The sequence below is a fragment of the Halictus rubicundus genome, chromosome 13 (genome assembly GCF_050948215.1).
Source record: "Halictus rubicundus isolate RS-2024b chromosome 13, iyHalRubi1_principal, whole genome shotgun sequence".
Classification (NCBI taxonomy): Eukaryota; Metazoa; Arthropoda; class Insecta; order Hymenoptera; family Halictidae; genus Halictus; species Halictus rubicundus.
In genome coordinates this window covers 397,401-420,312 of record NC_135161.1, presented here as the reverse complement: position 1 = coordinate 420,312, position 22,912 = coordinate 397,401, and the positions used below count along the sequence as shown (strand labels likewise).

The following is a 22,912-nucleotide window of genomic DNA, read 5'->3' as shown; positions in this document are numbered from 1 at the left end:
GATTAAAATTAATAATACCAAAATAAAACATTTAGTTAACTATTAATAGAGCCTGTACTATATTGTGCATTTCATAAATTATGTAAAAGTTAAAATATATTTCTTGTTACGAATATTTAAAAATTCGTTAAGAACGTCAATATTTTCGTTATCCAAATATATCGTTCTAAAAAGTGAACAATAAAGTAATTGACATATAAACAAGGACCTTCTACATATGCAATACGGAAATAGAAATTCATTTAAATAAAAAATAAATTTATAATTTTATGCATAAACAAATACCGACGTAATACTAACATTTTTTACTATACAGTTATAATTACGTATTTATGTCGTACGATCTTGTTATGTGTAATAAGAGTATAATAAATAAATCTGATCGTCCCAAAATAAGTACTAAACAGAAAAGTACCTCCGTCAACATTGAAAGCGATGCTTGACGCTCGCTATTAATTGTGGATTATCACTTGCAATGAAAAGTGAAAAAAGACAAAAATGTCGGAAAACCTTGAAGGGGGTGGTCCCTGAGGTCGTTTGAAATAACTTTTTCCTTAGCGAAAATTTCTGCCTCAGCTTTGTTAAGGAGTTATTAACAAAAACCACGGATCAATCACAGCGCGGCTATAGCGGACGGATTCCGGCTTGGCGACAGGTCCCACTGAATGTGGCGTTACCGTTGGCCGAGCCAGACTTCGTCCACTGTAGCCGCGCTTTGATTGGTCCGGGGTTTTCGTTAATAGCTCCATAACAAAGCTGAGGCGGAAATTTTCGCTAAGGAAAAGGTTATTTCAAACGACCTTAGGGACCACCTCCTTCAAGTTTTTCCGACATTTTTGGGAACCCTGTATGTACATACATATTTAGAGGAGAGGATAGTAATATGAAATACTCATTTCATTTTTTAATCTAGACATTTTCAGAATAAATATAATAAATCGAAATTTCATATGGAATGTGCTGCGTAAACATAAATATTGTGAATCTAACAGATCTTTTGATTTTCTCACTATTTTTGAATAAAGGTCCAAATCCAGTCTAGTAGCAAAATCGGTTAGTCATATGAGACGGTGTTACTTTTCAGGGAAATACAGTTGTAGAACTGAGATAAGTAAAGTATTAACAATCACGAAGAATAATAAGATGACTACCCATAAGGGCCCATAAGTGACATGATAAGCACTGTATCTACAATTCGCGTTTGTGATCTTCAGAAGATTTCATATCGCAAAATATGCTCATTACATCATTCGATTATGGTTGTGCACTTCCATACTCTGGTTCAATAATATCGGTGTCTTATGTTGCTATCAATTTACGGTTTCACTTCTTTTTTTGTTTATTGTATATCGTTATTAAGATACAAACACTTCAAATATCCTTTGATATACTAACGGTACGATTATTATAGTATAACTTATTGTTTTTGTTGCTCTGATTATAAAAAAAATAAAACATAGAAAATTCCACTTTTAGAAACACGTGTAAAAACGTTCTAGTGCGGACAACACGTGAAATGTTTGTTAAACACAAGAACGATGCTTATAGCATCACGGGTCGCTAAGAAAAAGTGTTTCACTCGGTGTAATATGTCATATATAATCATTTTTAAAAGTATCAATATTGTGTATTGGTGAAAACCTTGGTTTCTCATATTTCTACCCTATCATCTCGTATTCCTACCCTTTGCTCTATTACTATGCCTGTGGTGAGTAATGCGGTCGATCGTATCCAAATACGTTCGGATTTTTAACCGGTTTAATATCGAGAGGCGTCTGTACACGGAAGACGGGTAGAGGGAGTACGGTGGGGGTGGGGGTGGGGGGGCGTCGATATTCGTAAACTACATTCGTATCTACTAGATAATTAACAGTTTTACCGGTGGCCGTGACCGATATGTGGTAACAACGTCGCACGGTTCCCGCGATATCAATAATAAGCGATGAGCATGCGTGCGGCAAAAAAGAACGTTGACGTATGTATGTAGGTACGTCATGGAAATGACGGTTCCACCACGTCAATTTTTTTAAAGTATACCAAGGTCACCTTGAATTTATCAAAGGGAACTACGGCACAAAGGTGCGGACGTTGATGCGAGCGCAAATGCAGCATTCCTGCCGCAGAATCGTCCAGTAGAATATTCTATCAGGAAAAGAAGTCGAGAGAATTTCCTTTGGTTGCGAACGAAACCGCTTTTGTCGAAGATATACACCGATTTAATCGTTTTTTTTTCGATGAAATAAAAAAATGCTCACCTCGCTGAGTTATTTTGCAATAAGCAGAAGTAACAAATTCTCCGAGGGATGTAAATAATGATTGTATTGTTCCTTACTCTATGCACATCCAGAATTCATTGTGTGTAGATAGTATGAAATATGGCTAATTTGACAAAGCAACGCGAAAATAATTTGAATAGAATTCCTATAAGCTTATAATTTCTATAAGCTAAAGTAAAGTACGGTTTGCCGGAAGTAAATTAATTACTCTTTACGCGTTTAGCACACAGGGTACACAGACACATTGGCAAGGTGTCGATATTCCATGCTAGTGTCAAAAAAGGCTTAGGTCATTCATCGCTACAAATGAATCATAATCTCTGAACAAGCAGATCCCACGCGTGTCTGCCTTTATATGATATATGTGATCCAAGATGCTGGAAAATCCGTAAAATTCGGAATTCACTATGCGTTTACCGTGTTATGTTGTGTTCTTTGTTTTTTGGCATACCGTAAGGCTGGTGGTTTCCTAGGTTCCGGTTAGAGCAGCATGAAAAGGGAAAAAAAGTCGGACGATAATACTTGGTCGATTGTATTACGCATAGCCGTAAGCTCTGCAGATGCGTGATGCGCTAAACGTGACGCGGTACGACGTTCCGCGGGTTAACCGCGCGAAAAAGACCATTTTTGGGCACCGTTTACTGGGAAAAATCGATACTCTTGCAAGCTGATAGGACGTCGAAAGTATGGATTCATGACGTAGTCTCGGAAAAGGGCCGTCCCGCTTTTAAGCAGGGTTTTCGAAAAAGTCTTGTTGGCCAGGTTGCAGTGAGCCTGCGCACCGATGTACGCGCAATGCGACACGCGATAGAGTAGGACAGGGAGACTCGTAATCTCGTTAAAAAGAGACGGAACGGGGGATGGAGAAGCGCACAGCGGCGTTCACGTTTAACGGTAAGGAAGGGAATCTAATGGGTGTCACGACAAAGAATGTTAATTTTATACCTTGCATTTATCGATGTAGCGTCTAATTGGTGTTAATTTAGCAGGCGATACGCCGCGGAATAGACTGTCCCCTGTTCGATTTACCAAATGATGCAATTTTAAATTGGTTCGCGATTTAATAACGGCATCTGTTATCAGACAAAAAGGAAATTCACTTTTTTTATTGCATTCGCACGAGATATGAGAGTGATTCAATCGATGTATTTATATTTTAAGCAGATAATACTACAATTCGTGTGCGCCTCAACAGAGTGTGCTTATTGAAGAACGAACACTGAAACATCATTGACTCGATTTATTTAGAATTTATGAACTTTTCCTATTTATAGTAAAATTAATGCGTATGTACGTATTAATACGTGTTAATGCGTATATATATGTGCCACGCCAGTGTTCTATGTACATTTTCTATCACATTATATTTTGAGCATTATGTTACACAAAATAAACCGTACATATATATATATTTATAAATAATAGAGATTTTTTAAATTACCACATGCGGTTGCTTGTGTATAAAGAATTGTGTAAATATTCCTTATTATGCCATATGATGTACGTACTTTTTCATTGTTTTTTGTCGAGAAGGGTAGTTTTACATTAATAAGAAAGTTAATATAGTTTAAATTAAACAAATGCGCGAGCGAATATTTTATAAATGTTTATTTGCATAAACATTGTGTCTATTATATTAAATCATTTTTATGTATTTTGAAAATATTAAATTAACAGACATCGATCAAATTTAAAATGTTAATATTATAACAGAACGTTCATTGATCAATCAATATCCAATATAAAAATATTTTTACCAAAATAAATTATAAAGATGTGTATACAAATATAACATACATGGGTCAATACGTTTGTTCGCTTATCCTATAGAAGGGACATACCATCATGCGATAATATTGAATGAATAAAAGTTTTATTGAAATTTACGTTCTTATTACTGCGATTGTATGTCATTTATTTTGATATTTTAAACACTATCCACCCCTCAACTGGCGTATTACATTTATTTATATTGATTACATCAATGTGCATTTTACAGCTACATATGTATGTACAGATATACGTACATGTGTATACACATATGTTAAACCGGGGATAATTGAAACAAGAAAGGTTACGTTTCTATGTGTAGATGTTGATATAGCAGAAAATAGAATATCTTCGTTGCAAATTATTTTGTATAGAAATAGAAATAAAAATATTATAATGTATTCAATAATTTATTTTATACATGTGAGATTTAAAAGACATTATGCATCTACAGAAAATAATGACCATCTAATGGAAACATGTTTTCTTATTCCTTTATTAGAACTTGTTATAGTGATTGTTTTTAAATTATTTGTACAATTATAATATTTCTTAATGAATCCATTTGTTTTTACAATATTTTAACAGTGCAACAATAAAGATAAGCAGGTACTATTGCCACAAGAGCAGAGGAATGCCAATGTTACAGAATAAATTTTGATCTTGTCTTAAACAATTAACATTGTGAATCATTCAAAAGTTACAGGTATAGAGAGAATTGGTAATATTGGATTTGTAGTTTCTACTTCAAGTGCCGTTGCCATACAATCACTTGCCGCTTCTACTTCTCCTAAAGATTCCAATACCTTCCCTAGATTGTACCTATAAAAATAAAGAAAAGTTGAATTATTAAATTTATATATTTCAATAAACGTAACACTGTTCACTGTACAGGGTACAACAGAACATGTGGGATCCACTTTGAGAGGTGATTGTACATCAAAGAACAATGAATAGAGTTCATATAAACATATGCACGATGATTGGTCTTCATTTACGAGATGTAACGAATTTTGTAAACAGTACAAACCTTATGCCCGCAAACCGTAGTAAACTTCGATATTTCATAAGTAAGAAATCGCATTATACGAAATACTCTTATCAGCTGAATGAACTTTACTAATTTATGAAATATTACGAAAATTTGCTGCCTCATCAAATGGTCATGTGAAAGACGTCAAGTTTTGTTTGTAAACTGAAATGTTTCGCTTATAAGAAAGAGCGGCTTACTACGGTTTACGGACACAGAATTTGCTCTATTCTCAAAATACGTTATACACATGTATTACGTTAGTGCAAAAGTTCGTGCCCGAGTCCTTGTTGTATTTTCATAGAAAATAGGGCACAAACTTTTGCACTGACCTAATATTTCATACACAAAGACATTTTAGGTGTACAATCAGTTCCCGAAGTGGGCTCCACAAATCCTGTTACACCCTGTATATTTAAGACCATATTTACTATTACCATGTTTGATGAGAATTTGGATCAATCTTCGCTGCATCTCTTAAAGTTTTTTCTGCCAGCCTTTGGCTTCCCAGATAGTGGTAAATTAAACCCTAGTAATTGAAAGGAAATTTTAATGTTTCAAATTACTGTTAATTTGCTGTCGCATAAAGCAATATAAGCAAAGGAGTAACTCCGCTATTTAATATTTATGATTATGAGTGTGAGATACATTACTAAATGTTGTAAACTCTTTATATGCGACGGATTGATTGAAACTGCATTTTGATAACACTGTTTTGCCTCCATATATTCTAGTTTATATTCGTGCAACAGTCCCCTCTAAAATTAGAAATGAGTATTGTGTGCGTGTATTTTATTGAATAATCTGAACCATAACATTGATATTTATTAGTTTTTTTTCGTATTAAAATACGAAAAAATATTAAAGAAACTTACTGTATACATAATATGATGGCTCAATGGAAAAATATTAGTAGCTTCTTGTAAAGAAAGAACAGCACCATTTGGTTGATCTAAGACCAGATACACCTCGGTAAGCAACAGCCAGACCTGCAATTGCAATAGCCATGCTCTTTGTGGTCCAGGTTTTGGAGTAAATGAGCTAAGTGAAGACGCAACCTCAGAAAGAGCTTGCTCCACTCTTGAAGCAGCTAGTGACTGTGCATGCAGAGAACCTATTCAAAAAACAAAATAAAACTATTTATAAAAGCAACTCAATTTTATAAAGTTAAAATAAAAAATTACAAATATTTACATAGTACATACTCGAATCTTTATCAGACATTTCAGAAGCGTACAGCTGAAAAACACTTCTAGTTTCGCTACGTTTTTCACTATGTTGTTCACTGCAGTTAACATTAGTCTGATCCTCGTATAGATTTTTCCAAAGTAAGAGCATATGTCTTATGGTAAACAAAGCTTGTTCGCCCCCAATACTTCGCAATTCAAGATGTGCTTTCACATAAAGAAAGTTTAAATTGTCCGGATATTCCTCTAGTACACTGCCGATTAAATGTAATGCTTCTGAATACTGTTTATGAGCTGATAATAATAATATCAATAAATGCAATGACGGAATGTGTTCTGCTCGAAGATTTAATGCAATTTTTACATGAATCATTGCATCATTAATTTGTCTATTAATAGCATACTCATGCGCCAAATAATACTCAGCTAAGTGATCGTTCGGATCACATTGTTGTGCTCTGTAAAAATGTAACAATATAATATATACTGAAACGATGTTTTATATTTCATTTGATGTATAGTTTACATTGCAAAGTACATACTTTTGAAAACATTCTAACGCCGTTTTCGTATGATAAGTCTTATCCAATTTTACTATAGTATTGGCAGAGAGAATACTATGGCCAATTCCAATATATAGATGACATCTGGATTGCATACCTTGTGCATTTACAGTTTCTCTTTGAAGTGCTTTCTGACTCCATTCAATACCTTCTTTTACCTGTAATATTTGTGAAATTATTTTCAATAATTAACATATTTATGATACGAAGTATTGCTTACTTAGTAAATATGTACATATAATGCCAGATTAATCGTTACCATATTCAATTGTTCGTAGCATAATCTTGCAGCTAGAAGACAGGGCATTACTTTTTGTGGTGATAACCTTGCTACCACTTTTAACACTCTATAGGCATGCATATATCTGCCCATACTAATTAAACACAATGCACACTGCGTCCATACATGTGCTTCTTCATGAGAAAACTTCATTGCTCTTTCAAAAGACTGTTACAATATGAAGACAAATTGAGTTTATAATTTGTAATTATAATTTTTTTTTAAATAACATACGTGTATGATTATATTAACCTCATATAGTAACTCCACTTGACTCCACCTCATAACAACAACTGTAAGAAGATCATATACAGCAGTGGCATTCTCGAATGCGTGTATTCTTGCATCTTTAAATTCTGGAGACTGACTAAGCACAGCATCTCTGACTGCCATGGCTTCACTAATTAACAATAATAAAATCGTTTCCTCATATTCATTTCTTGGTACAAACATATTGGGGCTTAAGTATTTCTTTGGCTTCCATGGCGAATCTAAAAGAATATTACTAAGATAGTAAATTTCCAATGTATTATTAACAAAGATTGCAACTATATATTTTAATCTAATTTTATGATAATTAAAGGATTAAAATCAAATTTTTTCACACCAGGTGTAATTTTCATGGAAATCGTTTGATTTGAATATTCATTGAGTACACGTGTATTCGTATTTACAAGAGGAAGATACAACAAAGTCACAAACAAACAAGTTAGTTGATCCCTATTCAATAACACGTGTATGAGATTTTTTAACTAAATTTTTTCAAAAACTTTTAAAATGAAATCATTTAGTTACACTACACTTACACTACACTACACTTTAGCTACACTTTTTATTTCTGCATAGGAAATCACCTTCTGCTCGCTCATACTATGCTCTCAACTGTATTCTGTACATGCATTGTTAAATTTATAGATATATTTATAATATGATTACCTATTGTTTCACTTTGTTCTTCTGGTGCTTTATACTCGGCACCACTTATTCCACGAATTAATACCTCTGCTAACTGCCTTGTCAAAGTAACTCGAAGACTTTGAGTAGCAGTAGACTCCATAGCAGACAAGATTTCCCTGTTCAATTATTTTTTTTTATAAATAAGTCATTCAATTTCTCTCATGTAGGCAAGCATTGAAAAAAAATTACTTACCTGTAACGATTTATTGCAGCTTGAATATTTCCAGTTTGAACATACAGTATAGGTGCCCTTTGCAGTGCAGTTTCTAAAATTGGTCCAATATGTTTTGTGGTACCATATGAAGAGTGAGAAGAATATGTACCTGTTGAAGAAATTATATGAAAATATTTATTACAAATCCCCAATTTCAGCTTCAACACATTTTACCGACAATGCTGATGTGATCATCCTAATGGATTATGAAAATAAATTTCCATTTAGCATTGTTCGTTTGAAAACAATGAAATGGAAAATTATTCTACATCACCTGTATTGTTGCTATTTATAGTAGACGTGCCATTTTGGTGTTGCATTGCAAATTTGTCTTGTTCTTGTAAATATACCAATGTCAAGTCCCCTGCAATTTCGTAACACTTGATGATCTGTTCTTGCCATTCTGCTATTTTGTACTTTGATTTGGAATTTGGTGGTAACCTCTCCAAACAAAGACCTGTCAAAAATTAACAAAGAAGTTGGAATCAATATGTTATTAAATAAGAGAAGAGCACAACTACATACCAAGTAATAAGAAATTTCATTTCCCTGATAGAAATGAAATGTTTTTCTTTAGCCACATATATATATATATATATATATACAGGGTGGCCCACATAACTCTGAACAGTTCAATATCTCGAAAACTATGCCATCGATTTTAAAGTTCTTAGTCTTAAATTGCATGGAACTGAAGGGCCTTTCTGACTACATAAACGTGAAGTGGCCTCCCTTCCCCTTTAATGGGGGAGGGGAGGTACCTTTATAATTTTAAATGGAACCCCCTATAAAATGTTACATATTTAGATTCTACAGGAAAAAACAAGTCAATTTTGTCGGAAACATTTTTTTGTCAGATACTTCCATGATGAGATATAACAGTTTGAAGTTTCGAGTTGTAGGTACTTGAAGCGCTCGGAAATAGCGTTATGGAATTATACGCGCTTGAGTCCTTTGCTTATTCGTGAAGAAAAAAATGTACTTTAAATTAAATGTTCAAAATGTCCACCACGGGCTTGTAAACATTTATTTACTCGAAACATCAAAGTTGTTCTAACATTTTTTAACATTTCGGGAGTCACTGAAGCGCAAGCGTCACGTATTCTTTGTTTCATATCCTCTTTTGTCGTCGGTGGTTCAAACATAACTTTGTCCTTTACATATCCCCATAAGAAAAAATCTAATGGTGTTAGATCGGGGGATCGAGGAGGCCATTGACGAGGTCCCCCACGACCTATCCATTTGTTCCCAAATTTTTCGTTCAAAAATTGCCTGGTGATGATTGCAAAATGTGGAGGAGCGCCGTCTTGTTGGAATCACATTTCTCTTCTAACGTGCAGTGGCACATCTTCCAAAAGCGCAGGCAAATGATTTTTTAAGAAATCACAATAACTTGCAGATGTTACAGTTTCTTGAAAAAAATAAGGTCCAATCACAAAATCTCCTATTAGGCCACACCAAACATTTAAAGACCATCGATGTTGAAAGGGAACACATCGCATCCAATTTGGGTTTTCCACGGCCCAATAATGCAGATTATGTCTATTTACATGCCCTGAATTCATAAAAGTGGCCTCATCGGAAAAAAGTATTTTGCACAAAAAGTCGTTTTCCACAACACCCTGCAGCCACTCACAAAATCTTACGTGGTGATCGTAATCTGCTATCGAAAGCTGTTGTGATAAAACCATGTGATATGGATGATACTTTTGCCGTTTCAAAATTCGTTGAATTGATGAACAACTAATATGTGATGTTTGTGCAAGTGTACGTTGACTAATATGAGGATTTAATGTAATTGCAGCAAGAATACTGGCACTACTATTTTCATTAGTGACAGCTTTACTAATACGCTTTTCTAAATTATGAAATGTTTCTAAATTATGAAGCGTGTATAATTCCATAACGCTATTTCCGAGCGCTTCAAGTACCTACAACTCGAAACTTCAAACTGTTATATCTCATCATGGAAGTATCTAACAAAAAAATGTTTCAGACAAAATTGACTTGTTTTTTCCGGTAGAATCTAAATATGTAAAATTTTATAGGGGGTTCCATTTATAATTACAAAGGTACCTCCCCTCCCCCGTTAAAGGGGAAGGGAGGCCACTTCACGTTTATGTAGTCAGAAAGGCCCTTCAGGCCCTTCAGTTCCATGCAATTTAAGACTAAGAACTTTAAAATCGATGGCATAGTTTTCGAGATATTGAGCTGTTCAGAGTTATGTGGGCCACCCTGTATATATATATTTGGCTAAACAACTGAAGTAAAGACGAGTAGAATACATTTACTCATAGCAAATATGTAGGTAAGATGCAATATATTTTGAAAAAGACATCACATTATTACGAGTATATTCTACTCCGTGTGATACTATTAATATTCAGCATATAAAATATATTTTATACTTATTTACTTACTTATTTTATACTTTTATAAAAGTATTAAGAGAATGGTTATTAAAACGCATATGTAAAATACTTACGTTGATATAAAAAATTACAATGTACTTATATTATAATAGCAATGTGTTGAATAATTGAAAATATATTTAATGCAAACCTTTAATTGCATATGATTCTGCAATAATACGGAGACTTCGACAAGGCAAATGTTTTTCTGTAAGTGTGTGTAGTTCAGCTTCCTTATAATGGTTCAATGCCTCCTCATACATTCCCATTGCATAGTGTACTTTTCCAAGTAATAAATGTGCATCTAACACAACCAGAGCCTGAAATTAAAAATTCAATCTAAAACATTTATGTTGTATTCTTCTCCATAATATCACCCAGTCAGCAAAACCAGAACAGCCAAATTTTTTTCAATGCTTGATATAAGTTTTTGTAACCACAATGGTTACAGATTTGATACAGGATTTATTATTTTCGGTTATGTTAGTAAATTGGTAGCAGAAATATACATATGAATTTATACGCAGACAGATTTATACAGGGACATTAATATACAAATATGAGAAAGGGAAGTAACCAAACCTATAAATTATAAAAATGATGAAACTACATACAAGTAAAGTAAGTTATGCCTAATACAACCTTATTTTTTCGTGCTACTTCTTGCAATAAAGGGGTGAAATCATTCCTTGAAAAAATTTAAATATTTTCTTTCTCATGAAATATTTCAAGAACAACAAATGAAACAAAAGTTGCATGGTATTATTGTGTCTACCAAACTGTCTAAAAAATTTTTCTTAAATTTCCCCTTCCCCTCCCCTCTCCCACCCTTTAAACAAAAGATCAAATTATACATGCTGTAATACCTCTGAGCACCCTCTTTCCATACCTGTTAACGATTTTTTTAGTACAATTAAAAAAAAAATTTTTTTTTAACTATAGTTATCAAATTGAAAGTCTATTTTGACAGCAGTACTAATTTAATTCAAATCTTCCAAGACCCGCAGACAATTTTATAACTCTAATAATTGTATTGGAAGGATGATGAAACATTTTTAAGTATTCATATCTTTTATATAAATCTTAATTTTATATTGACAAATTTTCCTGAAATTGAAATATCAAGTAGTAAAAAATATTTAAAGTTCATTTAGTATGAAACTGATATTTTCAAAAACAGTTTACATAGTTCAATTTGTAATGAAAAAATACATAACTTTTATTTGAACAATTATTTTATAAAGTAAACAGTTTTTGAAATACAGAAAACATATGTTTCTTACTTTTGTAATTTTTAAGACTACTTATACCTCCTACATATGCATGATTTCAAATAAAGGAATATTTTAAATATTATTCAGAAAATGATATACAGGGTGAGTCACCTAACGTTTGCACCTCAAATATCTTTGTTGTTTCTAAAGATACGTAAAATATGGTAAGGAGACAAAGTTGAATGGTACAATGGGGCTGACACGATGCAAAAAAAAAATTTTGTTTTTATGCCACTTTTTTGGAGATATCAAGGTCACCTTGACTTTTTAAAATGGAACCACCCATTTTTAAACACCTACAATGATAGTCCCTTTCATTGGGAATTCAGTGACTATAATTAGTCCAAGGTCATTCAAGGTCAAGGACAGAAAAAACGTATAAAACTAAAATATGGAAGCAGAATACGTTTATCACGGTTGAGACTTGTAGGAAATAGTAAACATACTATGGTCGTAGTTAAAGTAAACATACTACGGTCCTTCAATGTTATTCAGCATTCTTATTTACTATCAGTATGTTTCCAAACGCGATTCCGCTATGTTATATTCAATGAGTGAAAAGTGTGATATGATGACGATTTACTGTGAATGTAGAAAAAATGCAGTGCAGGCCCGACTACTTTATGAAGAAAGGTACCCCGAGCGAAACACTCCTTCTAGACATACTTTCACTAATACGTACAGGTTTTGAAGTACTGGAAGTGTACATTCAAGACAGTACAAACGGAAGAATCCCATGACTAATGAAGACAATGAAATTAATATTTTAGCAGCTATAGCTGTCAGTCCTCACGTGAGTACGAGAAAAATTTCCCGGGAAGCAGGCATTAGTCAAAGTAGCGTAATACGAATTCTGGCCCGACATAAATTTCATCCGTTCCACATATCGCTCCATCAAGAATTGCACGGGAATGATTTTCAAAGTAGAATTAACTTTTGTCAATGGGGATTGCTTCAAAATCATTCATTTTTTTCTAATGTCTTGTTTACGGACGAAGCAACATTTACTAATCATGGCTCAATTAATCTACGGAACGCCCATTATTGGTCTGTGGATAATCCGCACTGGCTGCGAGAAATTGATCATCAAAGACAATGGAGCGTAAACGTGTGGTGTGGTATTTTGAACGACAAAGTAATTGGACCATATTTCGTTAACGGAATGATGACGGGACAGAAATACGCTCAATTTTTGCAAGAAGATCTGCCAATTTTGTTAGAAGATGTCCCTTTAAAAAATCGCTACGATATGTGGTACCAACATGACGGTTGTCCTGCTCATTATGCACGAGTAGCAAGAGAAACGTTAGATTCTCGATATCCAAACCGATGGATTGGATAAGGCGGAACAGTTTCATGGCCAGCACGTTCGCCTGATTTAAATCCACTGGATTTCTTTTTATGGGGTCTGCTAAAAGAAACCGTGTACACGGATGCTCCAACAACAGTTGAAGATATGCATCAGCGTATCATCACAGCATGTACGAATATCACCTCGGATGTACTTATCAGAGTTCAACATTCCTTCAGAGCTCGTTTACATCAATGTATCGACGTAGACGGCCATCATTTCGAACATTTATAAAAATATATGTATTCTACTTCCATATTTTAGTTTTATACGTTTTTTCTGTCCTTGACCTTGAATGATCTTGTAATAATATAGTCACTGAATTCCTAATGAAAGGGACAATCATTGTAGCTGTTTAAAAAAGGGTGGTTCCATTTAAAAAAGTCAAGGTGACCTTGATATCTCCAAAAAAATGGCATAAAAACAAAATTTTTTTTTTGCATCGTGTCAGCCCCATTGTACCATTCAACTTTGTCTCCTTACCATATTTTACGTATCTTTAGAAACAACAAAGATATTTGAGGTGCAAACGTTAGATGACACCCTGTATATGTAAAATTTACTAAAATTGAAAACTGAATCATACTTTGATTATGACTGTTGTAAATTTTAGTGTTGTATTTTGTTATTTTTTAATAGTCAGTTTAAATAATATTGTATATGACAAAGATTATTATAGTTACCTGTTTATCTTTTTCATTTGCTGCAAGCAGCAAATACCTTCTTGTTTCTACTAACCCATTTCTTGCTTTTCCAATGTTAGCATCTATAGGTAGAGTTTGTTCTAAAAAGCTTTCTAATCTCCCTTCGCCAGATAAGAAGTTTGCTAAACACTCTGAAATGAAATATATGTAATGTATTAAATTAAATATTGAATATTTAATGATAGTACTGATATTTATATATAAAATCATACAGAAGTTCCTCATTTTGTATTATATGTAATAGTAATTTATATTGGAAAGTATTTGAAAATTTGATAACATTTAAAAATAAATAAATATATTATTAAATAAGATTGATTAAACGAGATATAAATAAATATATATATGAATATGTATATATTTATAAAGTTATTAGCTTTATTCAGAATTACTTTTAATGGCTCACTAATAGTACAGTATTTTCCCGCTTTATTCTCAAAACTGAAACAAATTAAGAAAATAGGACAAATGATTTCAAGCAACTCGTTTTATAGCAATTATATTTGGCCTTTAATCCTACAGATTATAATCCCAGACATGACTTAACAAATTTCTTTTCGCAAATAGGTTACGAAACCCGTAGAATGTCATGTAATTCTATAAAATCTGTCGAAACTTTCTACTAGAAAAACGGTTAATACTACAATATAACTGGCAGAAAATATAATTTTCATTGAAAAAATAAATGGAAAAATATTCACCATTGCTTGGATATTGTACTTTCAGGTGTTCTGCTAGTTCTATAACCTTTTTCCAATTTCCCTCTTCACGATTTTTATCAATTTCTGATTCAATTCGAAGGGCTTGTGCTTTTTTACTTGTCATTCTAATTCACGTCGGAAAAAGAATGGAACACGCTGCTCAGTCCTTTCGTAACTGTTACCAAAATGTAACGTAATACACGTATATCGATCATCAGTAATGTTGCGAGCTGAGACTCGGCGTAAAATTGCACGACAATCTCAGACTCGAGCACGTGCAGACTATTTTGAAGTAGCTGTCATGTCATAGATGCAACAACATATAGAGACGATGAGTCATGATTCATGATATGATATTTATCGTAGCAACAAACGACGATATTGCACGTTTGTCAGAAAGCTAACGTATATAAACTATTATTTTAAAAAAGCCATTTCTTTCAACTATTTAGTAATTATCTATATATCTTATATATTTATACATAAATAACATTCAGTTAAAACTTTTTACTTAAATTTCAAGTTTTTCATATAAGTTAGGATAAAAAATAAGGTATCACTTCGTAATGTTAATTTATTAGTCTTTCAGGCATATGTACTTACACGTATTGTAAGGATAAAAATAAATTTACTTTGATTCTTCCATTTTTGATGTTATGCACTATATATACATACAGATATACATATACATACATACATATAGATTTATATTAATCTTTGAAGTTTAGTCAGAAGTTTAGTTTTAAAACACTTCTTAAAGATAAAATTAGTTTTAACTTTCTTTTATATAACAGTTAAAAAATTATATATTTGTTATAATTCATTTCCTGCTAATATTTTTTGATACCGTTTCTTCCATTTATCTTTTACATCCGCAATATTATGCTGAAATCATGTTCACACTTAAATTATTTTAAAGTTTTGTCTAGTAAGTCTTAATTAAAAGGATTTAAATAAGAATAATAAACCTGTAATATATGTACTCCACGTTGTGTAAGAACAATAATTTCTTTCATTCCATCATTTGTTATATCCATGTAACATATAGAATGTACAGGTGCATCAAATAATTTTCTAACTATCAATTCCCAGTTATCATTTATAAAACAAAATATTAATATTTCTTGACCATATGTTCCTAACAATATTTCATTCTGTCCATCCATGTTGATATCGGCAATACAAGAACATAAAATGCAATCAGATGTTTCGCTACCATTTAACATTACATCTTCATCCATTCCATTATTCAGGATGTCCCTAGTTGAAACAAATGGCACATTATTTTTTTTTAGTATGTAGGATAGAAAAGTGGTACTCACATAAAGACAACCGCATTACAAGTATTTACAATAAGAACATTTAGTTTTGTTTCTTTATTGCTTGTAGATTGTTTGGAACCTGTAAGTTATAAACGCATTAATTTCCTTTAACTGGAAATTAAATAACAACTTTTTTTAAAAACGTATTTACCACTTGAATCAATAAAATTGGGTTTTGTAATGTTATTTTGTTGTGGAAATACATATACACTGGAGATAGGTGTGTCATATCGTAATTTCCAACTTCGACGGACTTTCAGTTCTAAAACATTAACGATAGCAACTTTGACCAAACCACATTCACAACCAATTACAGTCAGTCTCCTAAATGAATTTGAATTTTACATAATCTTTGAAGTTTAAAACAATTTGGTAGAATTCAATGAATGAAAGAATGTTTGAAATTATACCAGTTATATTCATCATAGTAGTAAATATTAATCCATAATGAAATTGCCTGAATATCGTGTAGTTCCGGGAAATGTTTCTCAATTGACGATTCACTATAACCATGATTTAATTTATCTTCTCTGATCATATGAATCTTGTAATCACTTCCAGATAATAACCAAACAACCTAAAACCTTAAGTGGATTATAATTCTATCTTAAATGGATACTATTAAATAATAGTAAATAATTAATTATTATGGAATTAAAATGTTACCTCGTTATGTAAATTTTGTTGTGGTAGTATAGTGTGATACAAATGATAAGGTGTATATGCCAATTCTACCATTAAACAATTCTGTGCTATGGCTTCAATAGAACTACATTCATCACCCTCTCCATCTGTAACACCTTCTGTATATATGTTTAAATATCTTTCTACAGATGTATCTGTGCTTACTTTAATTATTGTTATTCCTATCACAAACCCATCGCCTGTATCAGATTTATTATAAGCATCGATTGACATGATTTCTGCACCACCTAAAGAAAATATAGTTCCATTTACATATAAAGAATATTTCTTACTTACACAATAATAATTTATGTTTAAAATTACAAACTTGGAATGTATGTAAATAGTAATTCCTTAACCAATGGTCTTAAATGTAAATTTGGCATCAAATGATATTCACAGGAATATATTTTTCTTTTTAAAGAAGCCACTAACACTTTGTTGGAGCCATTGGTGGAACATAATTTTGTCATTGAATAAATGTTTCCTTGTGATGTTAAAGGAAACCAATGTGCATCTATTAAATTACACATGACTTTGTCTTTATCTAAATATTAAACACATTCATTTGTAATAACCACAAAAATATAAAGCTTATTTACATCTGCATTCTATTTCCTTAAATTAAGATTTCTAAAATAAAAAGATAATCTAATAAAGAATTTATTAAAACATATATCCATTTTGCCGTAACATACCCATAGTTTGTAAGAATTTTCATTTATAATTCATCTTGAATGTTTTGACAGATGTTTTAAGGTTATAAATACAAAACTTTAAGGTTAGAAACAATTTGTTTCGTTTTATGTGATTTGCATTGAAAAGTGGTATACTGAAATGAAATTTAAGTTAGTTTATTTTGAAAGTAATTTAAAATGATTTGTATGATGCTTAAGTAAATATTGCATTGCATACTACATATGTAATACAAAACACGTTTATAGACACATGGATACGTGTATAACATATGTAGGGTCCGTGTCCATTTGTGAGTAAAACTTGCGAGTTACTCTCGAGAGTCAATTTCGGTGTTTTATTTTGCATGAAAGGAATAACACTCTCTGATAGCACTCTCAATAGTGTGTACACTGACGAATTTGACTCTCGAGAGTAACTCGCGACAGTTTTACTCTCAAATCTACACGCAGCTATACATGTCGTTACAATCTACCAATGTTTATTTAAAAGAAACTCTTGAAAAAAACATTTTCATCTACAATATGCTTTAATATGCTGTTCAATCACTGATAAAGATCAGGGTGTTCAATGTTACTGCTGGCCATGCTGTTCTGTTGCATCTTGCATTTGCATCCAGTGTTCCAGTTGTATCCAGTTGCGTCTGTGCCTGTTGTCTGTGTGTCAGTGTCCCTTACAAGGAGAGGCTGCAACCTTCGGGTCACCGATTGTGTTGAAACTTCGCACACTTATAGATCTCGTTCTCCTGTTCACGAATATATTGTATACTATTTTTATATTATATTATATAGAATATACATTATAGAATATATTGTATGCTACAACAAGATTCGGTGTGGCGCGACGGTAGCGTGCTAAGTTTTTAACCGGACGACCAGTGTTCAAATCCTTCCGACTAACGCATTTTTTAAAAATTTTATTATGTTTTATCATTGTATATTTATATTATTAATTTCAATCGATTCAATTTCAATGTAATGATAAGTACCGGTTTCATTTTTATAAAATATAACAGTTTGGAAAACTCGAGTAACTGAGAAAGCTTGAACGAAGAGTGTTTAGAACTGAGCGATAGGAAAGTATACAGGGTGTTCATTTGAAAACTTTCCAGCCGAATATCTCAAAAAGTATGAAAGATATTAAAAAAGTGTAAAACACGTGTCCAAGGATTTCGAGGGGTAAAAACGGGGGCAGTCTCAGTTTTTTATTTGGGTGGCGTTTTCAAGGTCATTTGAAGGTCAACCTTGTTTTTTAAAATGGAAACCTACATTTTTTATTATGGGATCTTATTGTATGTAAAAAGACCGATTTCGTAGGACTGATCTTTCGTCGACTGATTTTCGTAGGATACTTTTTTTTATCTGGGCACTAGTTTCGGAGATATTTAAAGAGAAGTAGAGCGAGTCATGCTTATACTGCGAGAAAGTTTGTAATTTTTTTTATAACTATAACAAATTTTCCAAATGTTCTCCGTTGTTTTCTAAACAATAATACAGATAGTTCTCAAATTCTGAACGAATATTTTTGAAGGTATCTGTTGGAATAGCCTACATTCCTGTACAATTCTGCGACGTAAATCGTTGACAAAAAGTGTCCCCAGAAAAAGAAATCGACTGGAGCTAGATCTGGTGATCTTGGTGGCCACTCAGTAACACCTTTTCTACCGATCCATCTTAGTGAGAATCGATTGTTTAACCACTGGCGAACTGGTAACGTGTAATGCGGGGGAGCACCATCATGTTGGAAGTAAAAAAGTTCTTCATTTAACAAAAATTTGCCGGTTTCATCTCTTTGGTTTTCAAGACTTTCTGTTATAAGTGCATCAATGATGTCGTCCAGTTTTAAATACAGATTGCCATTTAAATTCTCTTGGAAAAACAGAGGACCTATAATAGCATTTCCTAAAATGCCTGCCCAAACATTTACTTTTTCCGGCCATTGCGTATTACTTTCTCTAATAAGATGTGGATTTTCGTCACTCCAATAACAACAATTATGACGATTTACAGCATCATTTAAGAAATAAGTGCATTCATCACTAAAATAAATGTTATTAATTAGATTAGGAGCGATGTTGATCATATTTGTTAATTCCTCACAAAACTCAATTCGCCTGTCAAAGTCATCTTCCAATAACTTTTGATGCAACTGCATTTTATAAGGATGAAACTTGGTATGTTTAAGTAATTTGTGCACAGATTCCACTGAAACTGTCCTATAATTTTGATTTGATCAGCTTCTTTTATGAATTTCGGCTGGTTTCGTTTTAAATTTGTCACCGATCCCGTTTCCGTAAACTTTGCAACTAATTGGAACACGTTCGTATGAGAAACATGTGTATCAGGATGTCTCTCATTAAACGTAGTAGCAGTTCGACGAGCACACAAATCAGCTCCATAAATAAAAATTATTTCTACTCCTTCTTTTAAAGAATACACGATTTCCACACTTGACTAAATAGTACAATCTTATATTGAAAGACAGACAACATAAACAAGAGATCAATACAGGATAATTTTGTTCTCAAACGGTACGTGCTAGTACACCTGGAAACATCAACGATTTGCGTCAAAGAATTTTACACAATAATATGGTTCTGATAAAAACTAGGTCTATTCCATGCACACCGTCGCTTTACAGTCACTATAATATACGCAGTCGCGTCGCTTACTTTCGCACGAGAAAATTTGCGCTCGTCCTCACTCACCCTCCTTATATTCTATGCTCACGCATTCTCCCACTCTCGCTCGCACACACACATACGACGATTTTCGAAAATAACGACTCGGCCTTAGGGGTTTTTTCCTTGGGTGCAACGAACTTCGATCACTCCTCGCGCCGACAATAGGCGTGTTTACCTTTTAAATATCGGTTGGGCGATGCGGCCCTCAGAGTTCGTTGCCCCGGTAATCGTAGTAAACACCGCAATTGTCTTATTCCTACATATACAGGGTGAGTCACCTAACGTTTGCACCTCAAATATCTTTGTGGTTTCTAAAGATACGTAAAATATGGTAAGGAGACAAAGTTTAATGGTACAATGGGGCTGACACGATGCCATAAAAAAATTTTGTTTTTATGTCATTTTTTTTAGAGATATCAAGGTCACCTTGACATTTTTAAATGTAACCACCCTTTTTTAAACACCTGCAATGATAGTCCCTTTCATTAGGAATTCAGTGACTATATTATTCCAAGGTCATTCAAGGTCAAGGACAGGAAAAACGTATAAAACTAAAATATGGAAGCAGAATACCTGTATTTTATAAATGTTCGAAATGATGGCCGTCTACGTCGATACATTGATGTAAACGAGCTCTGAAGGAATGTTGAACTCTGATAAGTACATCCGAGGTGATATTCGTACATGCTGTGATGATACGCTGATGCATATCTTCAACTGTTGTTGGAGCATCCGTGTACACGGTCTCTTTTAGCAGACCCCATAAAAAGAAATCCAGTGGATTTAAACCAGGCGAACGTGCTGGCCATGAAACTGTTCCGCCTCGTCCAATCCATCGGTTTGGATATCGAGAATCCAACGTTTCTCTTGCTACTCGTGCATAATGAGCAGGACAACCGTCATGTTGGTACCACATATCGTAGCGATTTTTTAAAGGGACATCTTCTAACAAAATTGGCAGATCTTCTTGCAAAAATTGACCGTATTTCTGTCCCGTCATCATTCCGTTAACGAAATATGGTCCAATTACTTTGTCGTTCAAAATACCACACCACACGTTTACGCTCCATTGTCTTTGATGATCAATTTCTCGCAGCCAGTGCGGATTATCCACAGACCAATAATGGGCGTTCCGTAGATTAATTGAGCCATGATTAGTAAATGTTGCTTCGTCCGTAAACAAGACGGGCCAGAATTCGTATTACGCTACTTTGACTTATGCCTGCTTCCCGGGAAATTTTTCTCGTACTCACGTGAGGATTGACAGCTATAGCTGCTAAAATATTAATTGCATTGTTTTCATTAGTCATGGGATTCTTCCGTTTGTACTGTCTTGAATGTACACTTCCAGTACTTCAAAACCTGTACGTATTAGTGAAAGTATGTCTAGAAGGAGTGTTTCGCTCGGGGTACCTTTCTTCATAAAGTAGTCGGGCCTGCACTGCATTTTTTCTACATTCACAGTAAATCGTCATCATATCACACTTTTCACTCATCGAATATAACATAGCGGAATCGCGTTTGGAAACATACTGATAGCAAATAAGAATGCTGAATAACATTGAAGGACCGTAGTATGTTTACTTTAACTACGACCATAGTATGTTTACTATTTCCTACAAGTCTCAACCGTGATAAACGTATTCTGCTTCCATATTTTAGTTTTATACGTTTTTTCTGTCCTTGACCTTGAATGACCTTGGACTAATTATAGTCACTGTGGGAACACAGGAGAAAGAATTATGAAACTCATTCGTGGTCGACAATCTTTATTCACGTGCCGCGGCGGTCGCGTTGCTCGATCGTGTCGCTCGGGTCGATGTTCTATCTCGACTTGCTCGTGCAAGGGCCCGCTCACGAATGCCTCTTCGGCATCGTTACGACTGCCCTCGAAACCGATCTCTTGGAGAGTCTCTCAAGTTTTCCGAGAACAGTCGTATCTGTTAGGGCGCAGCGTATCGCAGGCGACGATTGACACGTCCGCCTCGAGTTTCGTTGCTGCGTCCTGTATACATTATGTGGCGACGGTCTGGCGGCGTGCTCGTGCACGGGCCGCCACATCACCCCCCTTGGTGAAATTAAGGGTACGCTCGTATCTGTTTTAATACCTTAACTTAAATAATAATAACTACATCGCTTATAACTAGCATAGAAACTACTTATAACTAGTGACTAGAGATCGCATTGGCGGTCGCAGGTTCGCGTTATCTGCTTGCAACGTAGCGGTCGGGGAAACGAACACGTCTGCCCGATTTTGTCGTGCGCTCACCGTGCCTGTCCGCATGGGGTACCGAGGCATTGTTGTCGACTTCCCGCGGCGGGGGTTTGTCGGTCGCATCTTGCTCGTCGTCGTGTAGCAGGTACGCGGGTTTGAGACGGTCTAACGACACCGGAACCACTCGATCCTTAACACGAATGTTAAAATGTTTCGGGTGCCGCTCGACTACCTCGTAAGGGCCGTCGTATGCCGGTTGCAAGGCGCCTTTAAGTGCCCTGTGCCTCACGAACACATGCGTCGTCGTGTTGAGGTCTTTAAAGACGAACGTTTTTTTGTTTCCGTGGCGCATTACCGGCGTCGGGCGCACGCCACGGAAATGCTCGCGTAATTTTTCTATGAACGTCTCCTCGTTCGCGTTCGTGGTTCGCCGCTCTACTAATAATTCGCCTGGCAGACGAATCGATTCGCCGTAGAGCATTTCGGCGGGGGTCGCCTTGATATCGTCCTTCCAGGCGGCTCGAATGCCTAGGAGGACGACCGGTAACGCCGAGGCCCAGCTGTCCGCGTGGCAAACGATTGCCGATTTCAGCT

At 34.3% G+C, this 22,912-nt stretch overlaps 3 protein-coding genes across 6 annotated transcripts; 1 reads left to right on the top strand and 2 right to left on the bottom strand.

Annotated features, from left to right (window-relative positions):
- The first annotated feature begins 2,833 nt into the window (after positions 1-2,833).
- On the top strand, positions 2,834-4,592 carry LOC143360385 (uncharacterized). The gene is made up of 2 exons (XM_076799179.1): positions 2,834-3,170; positions 4,276-4,592. Exons 1-2 carry the CDS (start codon positions 3,137-3,139, stop codon positions 4,590-4,592), a joined length of 351 nt encoding a protein of 116 aa, XP_076655294.1. The 5' UTR covers positions 2,834-3,136.
- On the bottom strand, positions 4,519-15,015 carry Ttc7 (tetratricopeptide repeat domain 7). Of its 2 annotated transcripts, XM_076799130.1 has the most exons (14): positions 14,719-15,015; positions 13,997-14,148; positions 10,840-11,008; positions 8,552-8,734; positions 8,257-8,386; positions 8,043-8,179; positions 7,359-7,597; positions 7,086-7,274; positions 6,806-6,984; positions 6,282-6,721; positions 5,952-6,190; positions 5,730-5,834; positions 5,514-5,605; positions 4,519-4,868 (listed from the first exon to the last, which is right to left on the bottom strand). In XM_076799130.1, exons 1-14 carry the CDS (start codon positions 14,840-14,842, stop codon positions 4,736-4,738), a joined length of 2,511 nt encoding a protein of 836 aa, XP_076655245.1. In that variant the 5' UTR covers positions 14,843-15,015; the 3' UTR covers positions 4,519-4,735. The 2 variants fall into 2 exon arrangements, with proteins under 2 accessions (XP_076655245.1, XP_076655246.1); XM_076799131.1 differs by lacking the exon at positions 4,519-4,868 and having other exon boundaries at positions 5,725-5,834.
- A 263-nt stretch (positions 15,016-15,278) lies between these two features.
- On the bottom strand, positions 15,279-18,139 carry LOC143360283 (KICSTOR complex protein kaptin). 3 transcript variants are annotated; one of them, XM_076798992.1, is made up of 9 exons: positions 17,640-18,139; positions 17,423-17,556; positions 17,053-17,271; positions 16,707-16,972; positions 16,451-16,617; positions 16,192-16,364; positions 16,041-16,119; positions 15,687-15,978; positions 15,279-15,603 (listed from the first exon to the last, which is right to left on the bottom strand). In XM_076798992.1, the coding sequence occupies exons 2-9, from the start codon at positions 17,424-17,426 to the stop codon at positions 15,532-15,534; spliced, it is 1,272 nt and encodes a 423-aa protein (XP_076655107.1). In that variant the 5' UTR covers positions 17,427-17,556; positions 17,640-18,139; the 3' UTR covers positions 15,279-15,531. The 3 variants fall into 3 exon arrangements, with proteins under 3 accessions (XP_076655107.1, XP_076655108.1, XP_076655109.1); XM_076798993.1 differs by having other exon boundaries at positions 17,053-17,241; positions 17,423-18,139; XM_076798994.1 differs by lacking the exon at positions 17,053-17,271 and having other exon boundaries at positions 17,423-18,137.
- Between the last annotated feature and the right edge of the window lie 4,773 nt (positions 18,140-22,912).